The following is an 8492-nucleotide window of genomic DNA, read 5'->3' as shown; positions in this document are numbered from 1 at the left end:
GACGGCGGCGGCGGTGGGGGGGGGGGGGGGGGGGGGGGGGGGCGAGCTCGGTGGCGATGGCGGCGATGGGGGGCGAGCTCGGCGGCGGCGGCGGCGGGAGGACGGCGGCAACGGTGCTTCCTCTTCGTCGCCCTCGCTCGGGTCGGGGAAGAGCCGCCCGAACCCCTGGGTGCGGGACGAGCCGCCCCGTGGAAAGTACGGGGCTCGGGTCGTCCTCTCCCGAGTGATGGGCTTCTAAATGCAAGGGGGCTTCTTCCCGTGGCCGAAATCCGCGCGGGGGCCTGCTTAAGAAAAAGGCGGGGAAACCCCATGGATTGGGTCTCCCAAAGAGGCCTAAAGGTAAAAGCTGACGGCCGGGGATGGGTGACAAATCCACGCGGAGTCCGCTAAATTTTTCGTCAACCCCTACACGTACGTACGTACGTACACAAGGAGCAGAGGTCCAACTGGGCTGCTGCGGCCTCTGCCTCTTCCTCTTCTTCTGCTGCCCTGCCCAAGTGCCACTGTCGCCTGTTCTGAAGCTGATTTTCTGTGAAAAAAAAAATACTGTAGCCGAAAGCGAGGTCCTCCTCTCTCTCTCCCTCCCTGCTGACCTCGGAGCGGAGCGGAGCAGAGCAAGGAACCGCCAGGAGGAACGAGGAAGGATCCATGGCGGGGAGATCGCGGTACGACAACCCCTTCGAGGAGGGCGGCGCCGACGAGGTCAACCCTTTCGCGGTAAGCCGTAAGCCTGCCCAGGCCCAACTCGCGCCGGCGCTGAGCTCCGTCCAGCTCTTCCTCCCCCTGCTTCGATTGATTGCTTCTGCGTATGTATCTGCTCGTTTGCTCCGTCCGGAGTTGCTTTTATTCCTTGCTGCTGAGCTTGACTGCTTCCGTGATCAGACTTTGTGCAAGTTCAGTTGCAATGAAAAAAGAACAGTATTCTTCAGAAGAGGAAAGCCAGAGAACAATACAGGAAGAGAAGACATAAGATATCTCCTTGCAGAGAATAGACGATCACAGACTCTGTATCTATGCAATTGAATTGAATTGTGTTGGACTTTCTACACAAACATGATCATGCAGGGGATCTGAGCTAAATCACCGGCCTAGGAGACCGATAGAGTTTTTATTGTATCATTTTTTTTTCTCGAACTGTATGCACCAACCTAATGGGGAAAAGTGGCCTTTAACACACAGATGCCAGTGAGTTGTGATCGGCTACCTTCTTAAAATTCAAATTTATTCTCAAACTTCCGAGTGAAGGATTCGAGGAAAATCCTGTTACCGGCTTACTGCTGGTAATAGGTTAACCATATACTGATACTGATATAGCCCCCCTGCGCCTTCCTAGTTGCTTGCAAGCCCTGTTCCTTGTACTTACAGACTTAGAGTTCATACTATGTATGCTCAAGTCCTTATTAACGTTTCCTGCAAAAAAGTTTAGCACTGTTCCTTGTATAATGATGAGCCCATGACCATGAAAATTGCTTGAATTTCATACTATGTATGCCCAAGTACTTATTAGCGTTCCATTTTTTTTAAACAAGTTAGAGGAGTACTTGTGTGCTGCTAATGACAACAAAATTTAAAAGAAATGAAGGTTGCATGTGATGCATGCTAACACATTCTCGATTACGAGAAAATAAGCATCTATGCCATAAATAAAGCAGGTCATTTTTCTTTTCGGTAGTGAGGTGTTTTCAGGAACAACAGGAATTAGGTTAATTGCAATTCTGCACTCATGCTGCTCTATTCTCCAGGACCAAGCTAAAAGAGGAGGATCAACTGCTCAGTCCAGCTATTCCGGTGGCGCGTTCTACACGACGGTGAGTCTGCAATGCACGGAATGTTTCAGTGACAAAAAAGTAAAATAAAATGCTTTAGCTGGATGATCATGCGAATACAACATTGCGTTCACGCAGCAATCACAACGCCCTTCTGCTCCTCCTAGCACACGCCTTTCGCCTCTTCCTCCTGAACCTGCTGACTTCTACAATGACTTTGCTACCCCAGTGGATATCCCCATGGACACAAACAAGGTAGTTGCGACTATTCATGCCACTAGATGGATGTTATCGACGTAATTCTAGTAACATGGTAATCCTTCTTGCTTGGTTGTCCATGCACATAGGACATGAAGACAAGGGAGAAGGAGCTCCTGGCCAAGGAGGCCGAGTTGAACAGGCGTGAGAAGGTAACTGGATCCAATACAGAGACTGGAATAGTTGGCATCAGCATGCTGTTCTTGATGATTTTGTGGAAATGGTCTTTGGTCTAACATACTATGGCGCAAAACTTTAGTAGAAACTATTGCGTACCTTGTATATTGCCCCAGATTGTTGATTTCTCTGTTAAACCTAGCTCTGCTCCATGTAGGAAATAAGAAGGCGAGAAGATGCTGCAGCACGAGGTGGAGTTTCAGAGTTCATCATATGACGTCGCTTTGCTATTTTTTGACGTCATTCGCAAAGACTTCCTTTCATTAACAATAATAGCATCGTTATCCATGTTCTCTTGCAGCTGGCATTGTATTGGAAGAGAAGAATTGGCCACCATTTTTCCCCATCATTCATAATGATATTGGCAATGAGATACCTGTTCATCTGCAAAGAACACTGTATGTCGCATTTGCGTCACTCTTAGGTACGTTTTCTTTTGTCCTTTATCTGAAATGCCATTCTAAGTACTTGCCTGTGCTTCATGTTGTCTCCACGCAATAAGGATACCTTCATTATAATACAAAAAAGTTAAATTAATGTGTATCCTGATATATCATATATGTCTGATAGGGTTGGTCTTATGCCTGTTTTGGAACATAATCTGTGTTACCGCTGCCTGGGCAAAAGGGTCAGGTATGCCGATAAAACATTGCTCTTTCTACTCATGCGCTCATAAGCGACGTGTATAACAGCCATGTGCATCTGTTGATGCAGAGGCGAGGGCAATTTAATTTTATTATTATCTAAAAAAGGTGTGCTATTTTGTTCCTTGATGCAGGTCCTAAGATATGGTTTCTTGCAATCATATACTTCATTCTTGGATGCCCTGGTGCCTACTACCTTTGGTACCGGACACTGTACCGTGCCATGAGGTAAATTCAATGTTACCCATAAGTTGTTTCCTCCCTATAAATAAGGGCCATTTTGGAACGCAGGAATTTCACAGGAATTCCATAGGAATTTCACAGGATTCAGTTCATTTTTCGCAGAAAAAACGCAGGAACGGGAAAAGAATCCCGTGTTCCAAAGGGGGCCTAATATTTCATTTAATGGGTTTAAACTTTGAAGACGTATTAAGCATTGCATAGCCTCATATAGTTTCTGTCTACAACACATGTGTACAGGAATGAGAGTGCTCTTAAATTTGGATGGTTTTTCCTCTTCTACTTGGTGAGCTTTCGGTAACATTGCTGTATTAGAATGTGTTACCGATAAGCCTATGCATCTCACATGCTCATGCTGACCCCACACACAGGTTCATATCGCCTTCTGTGTGTATGCAGCTGTTTCTCCTTCAATTCTCTTTGTGGGAAAATCATTAACGTGAGTTATACATTCTTTTACACTTTTCGCTATTGTTCCAACATCTTTCTTTCTCGAAAAGTCCTGTGAATTGTAATGTAATTTTCTTCCACCTGTCTACTCGCCGTGCAGCGGGATTTTTCCAGCAATCAGCTTGATTGGTGACAGCGTCATTGTTGGGGTGAGTGAGTTTACCGCTATTGCCCAGTCTGAATCCAGTAAATCAGAATTCCACTGCATAGTACCTATATTTCCTGCAAAGACAAGTGAACATACATCAAAAATAAATTCATGTCTCGCATAACATGATTTCTGGGCACAACAAGAACTCTGTTGCATGTTAAACTATTTTGACCTGCAGATCTTCTACTTCATTGGCTTTGCATTGTTCTGCCTGGAGTCTTTGTTAAGCATGTGGGTCATTCAGGTGAAGTTACTGCCTACTGCTTTTCTATTCATCTCTTGATACCTTCAATTGGTTCTGAACTGTAAGCTTTGCATCCTGCAGCGTGTTTACCTGTACTTCCGAGGAAGCGGGAAAGAAGCAGAGATAAGGCGGGAAGCAGCACGCAGTGCAGCGAGGGCAGCATTTTGATGAACCATATATATAATCACAATATATACACTGTTCATAGTTTGAAGTGTATACTGTTCAAAGTTTGGAGTGTTTGTAGATCAACAGACATATGTAGAGTAGGGTTGGTGTGCTGTAAATCTTCAGAATTTTTCTTACCACAGTGTTTCGAGCCCTTCAGATTGATCAATCATGTCAATATGACAGTATTAGTATGGAGTAAATACACATGGACGGATGAACCTAGACTATTTATTCCATATGTGCAATTTTGCGTCCCACCTTTTATCAATTATTATATGGCTATAATAAAGTTGTAATGATGTTCCGATTCAAGATTTTTAACGGAAAAAAAATGGAAAAAATATACTTACATGTCAAGGGGCTCTACTTATACACACTCACAAAGAGCTTTGGGGTTTTTCTAATACCAGCAAATAATAAGTTTCTTTCCAAAAAAAAAGCCTGCAAATAATAATGTTCTAAACCAAAAGTACAACCGTGGCCCTCCTCCCCTTATTTATGATGGAAAATTACTTTCAGGTTATTCTGTAAAGACTGCATTGCCTAATAGCCATCCAGCAACATTATGATTTGTATGTATATATGACATGCCCAATTTGAAAGGGTTTTGACCGGTATTCTTAGCGGAACAAATGAGATTGACTTAGGACTTTGTTGACGAGTTCCTTTCATGATTCTTCAGTTCAGTTTGCTTACTTCGCTGATGACTTTGCCGCCTCTGCAGAACATCCTCCTCACTCAGTGGCTGGAACCAGGGTACACCTGCTACTAGCTAACGAAAGACATTGAACTGAAGCTCTGCTCAAATTAGCAGGGTGATGTGAACGTGAACATGTGATCTCTGGATAATATACATCGGCCGGTCTCACTCAGATCGCTGTCTGAATGATGCATACCTCAACTGCCTTTCAGCATCTCTGCAAACTGAGAGCCACTTGACCATATATCTCTGCAAAATCATACAACATCGACCAACCTATGGTTAAACAAAATCTCTCTCGATTGCCGTCGATGGCTGCGCTTATCAGGCTACTCTTATTAGGTCAGGTCGCACAAAAAAAGACGCGTGTGGCTTGCTTCATTTTGTTTGGTTAGCGCTCAGGCACAGTGAAGAACGGGTGAGTTGAGGCATATCTCAGGCTCTCTCATCCGCTAAGCTACGAACTTGGATCATCGACCATCGCGAATTCTCGCGAACCTGCCTTCCCCTGCGTGGCTGCGCCTCCAACTGAACTGCCCTTGCTCATGCTCATGCGCCGCCAGCTGCCCTGTTCACGCGCCGCCGGCTACCGCACTCTCCGCACCTCGTCGGATGCGTCAGAACCCGATTTCGTTGCCGCCTGTTCCTCCACCCGCACCAGTTGGCCGCGCGCCGGGCTCGGTGTTGATCGCGTGCTGCGCCGAGAAGAAACAAAATGCGAAATCGGGATGGCCGCGCTTCTGCGACGGTGGCTAGCGAACTAGGGGTTCGCGGCTGATGGGCTGGGCGGCTCGGTCAAAGACATCGAAGCCATGGTTGTCCCTTTTTCGGCCGCCAGGGCCTGGTGGCAGGCTGGCAGCGCGTAACACCCGCGAGCTCGAGCCGCACGAAGCAGCCTGCCTGATCCGGCCGCGCAGCAGCGGCAAGCTCGAGCTGCATGAAGCCACCATCAAAGCACCTCCCGATGGGGATGAGGTCGCCGTCTTTATTGGCCATGCACAACTCCGTGATCCAACCACGGCAGCAAAACATGCATCGGTGTCGGCGCTCCGCCAAAGGCGACCTCCTGTAGCGCCGCAAATGAATGAGGCGGGGCCGTAATGCTGATGCTGAATGAGGTTGGGCTTCGGAACCATAGCGCTGGACAGGAAGGAAAATAATAGGTTAATAAATATATCATTAAGCGCTAATGATTTGTTATAACTTGCATGTGTTATGATTCCTGTGATAGGAATACTCGTGTTCCAAACACCCCTTGAACTAAATCAATTACCATGAACCATCATCGGAATGAGATAAAAGGAAACCCTTGCCAGCAACTGAATCCCTGAAAAGTTTCCTGCGTGTCTAAATGCCCCTCATTTTTTTTGTGTCTTCAACATAAAAGCCATGAAGAGTACTACTGTTGTATAGAAAAGCAATGTAATAATAAAGTGCATTGTTTATTGGTATACGGGTGATGCCTGTTCATAATTAAGTTTTAGAGGTGTCTTCAGCTTGCAAGGCTGCATTATAGTTTTGCTTACTACAAAAATTAGCAACTATTGACATTTTTCTATTGAGTGTAAGCCTATTTTAATTAGCATGAGAATGCTATTATGTTTCTGACTTCAGTCTAAGATTAATTGTTTTATAAATGAGAAAATAGTTCTTGCATATATTCTTGAAGACCATGACGCGGTGGCGTTGGTCCAGTGAATTCTCCCTATCCACAGATTGAAGATGAAATCGGTGTTTTTCAACAACATTATGCATCTTTTTAAGTGTCTTCAGCATGTATTTGATGATTGATTAAAAATAAAAAAATTCACCACATCACCACAAACCGGTACTACTTGTTAGAACTGTCAGATAATGAACAATGAATTTCTCAAGTCCATCTTAAGACGCATCCAATAACAGGTAGAAAATTGCTCATGGCTACTTAGTGACCTTATCTTTCCTTTATTATTAAGCTTATTTATGATAGGCAAAGCAAGAGCTCAAAAATGGCTTTTATTATTAAAAAACTTATCTTTGGCTGAACTATCAGCTTCAACAAATCACCATCAATGTCTGAAACGCCTTGGTGACATTCGGATAAACTGTTTTCTGGAAAGCAAAATTGGAAAGCTTCATCTAACAGAACAAAGTACTACAAGGCCCTTAGTATAATGGTGCTTGCTTATCCCCTCTTAATGTGCGACAGACCATTTATGGTTGATACAGGCTACACTGCTACAGCAGTCCCTGACAAATGTCATGTTCGTTTGACTAATAAACCATGACTAAAAATATTATTGACTGATTTATTATGAGAGAAAAATATTATTTATCAACTGAAAAGTACGGCTTAGCCAAGCCAACCGCGGTGCCGCGCCGGTCTTTCTAGTACCTCTTCGATTAACAAGGCCTGAAACAGATCGCGTGAGGACATGATGTCGCGTGACATCGTTTAGCTACTGTAGATGATGACTATGTGGCCGGAATAGCATCTAGAAGCCTGTTGCCCGAGTGATTCAGAGAGCGCCGCTGCCATCACGTGCCCACTCCCACAAATAAAGGGCACGCGGTGGCATTTCGGCATGCATCTACACGCTTCCAATCTAGTCACACCTAGTTAAGCTACAGGCACCACCACTAGCTTATAAAACCAGGCGCCAAGCTCACATCACAGCACGGATGACAACGATTTCTAGGCTAACACATCATCCACGGGCTGTCCACGGTCACACGTCTCCATCTCTCCATGGACGAGACGACGACAGACCTGAGATGGCATCAAGGGTGGCTGGACGGCGGCGGCATGCCGCCGGGGCTGGTGCTGGTCCTTTCGAGCATCGTCGCCTTCTTCCTCTACCTGACATGGCAGATCGACGAGTACGAGGAGCAGCTGCGCAGGCGCACGCAGGACGGGTTCTGCGTGCTCCTGCTGCTCGGCCTCCTCGCGCTGGTCGTGCTCGCTCACCACGCGCTGTTTGACGCCGACGGTAGGCTCGTCGTCGCGCCGGGCGCGTCCTGGTGGTGGGGCCAGTCTGAAGGTGGCGCGTCGTCGGACACGGACCGCGGCAGCAGCGGCACGTCGCCGTGGGCTGTCGCGGCGGTAGTGGCGCTTCTGATGGTGTTGGCATTGCACAAGTCGTCCTTCCAGATGTTCCGGCCGCCGTTCTACCTCAAGTAGCAAATAGCTCGAGTGCAGGATTGCAGGTCATGGTAAATGATACGGAGGAGGTTCTATGAAAAACTTTTAAGTTGTACAGTTGATGTGTTGTATCGTCGGCTCTGGTTATTTTTTACACATAGGGACCTGTCTGGATGCATTTATATTTACTTTAATTCACACATGTTGAAGTGGAATGAAATGTAATTTAATTCAATTCTACACCAATCTATTTTAACTCACATGAATTAAGATGAATACATGCGTATCCAAACTAGATCTAGAATAGATAGATTCACCGGCTGGGATATACCAGCTGACCAGCATATACAATTATATACTCTCTCCATTATTGGTTCATGTCAACCTGAGTTCTAATCCTTCGAAGGTGTTCGTATTTTCTTGATTTATTCTAAAATTTAATGGTGTTATTTTTTCAGTGGTAGGTGTTGATATATTTAACGCATATAGATACATCCGCAAGTGTAGCTTTTACCCGAAAGTATTCTAAGTTTCGTATCCACAGAAAATGTGTGAGAGTAGCTACATTAA

General features: G+C 45.5%; 2 protein-coding genes across 2 annotated transcripts; both read left to right on the top strand.

Moving 5' to 3' along the window:
- The first annotated feature begins 441 nt into the window (after positions 1 to 441).
- LOC136523375 (secretory carrier-associated membrane protein 4-like) lies at positions 442 to 4315 on the top strand. The gene is made up of 13 exons (XM_066517075.1): positions 442 to 717; positions 1743 to 1808; positions 1905 to 2021; positions 2114 to 2176; positions 2359 to 2392; positions 2503 to 2625; positions 2772 to 2834; positions 2980 to 3073; positions 3326 to 3371; positions 3457 to 3524; positions 3636 to 3684; positions 3865 to 3930; positions 4012 to 4315. The coding sequence occupies exons 1-13, from the start codon at positions 649 to 651 to the stop codon at positions 4096 to 4098; spliced, it is 945 nt and encodes a 314-aa protein (XP_066373172.1). The 5' UTR covers positions 442 to 648; the 3' UTR covers positions 4099 to 4315.
- A 3214-nt stretch (positions 4316 to 7529) lies between these two features.
- LOC136538693 (uncharacterized) lies at positions 7530 to 7993 on the top strand. Its single transcript, XM_066530652.1, has one exon. The coding sequence runs from the start codon at positions 7530 to 7532 to the stop codon at positions 7959 to 7961; it is 432 nt and encodes a 143-aa protein (XP_066386749.1). The 3' UTR covers positions 7962 to 7993.
- The last annotated feature ends 499 nt before the right edge of the window (positions 7994 to 8492 follow it).

The sequence above is a fragment of the Miscanthus floridulus genome, chromosome 2, assembly GCF_019320115.1.
Source record: "Miscanthus floridulus cultivar M001 chromosome 2, ASM1932011v1, whole genome shotgun sequence".
Classification (NCBI taxonomy): Eukaryota; Viridiplantae; Streptophyta; class Magnoliopsida; order Poales; family Poaceae; genus Miscanthus; species Miscanthus floridulus.
This window is presented reverse-complemented; position numbering and strand designations above follow the sequence as displayed.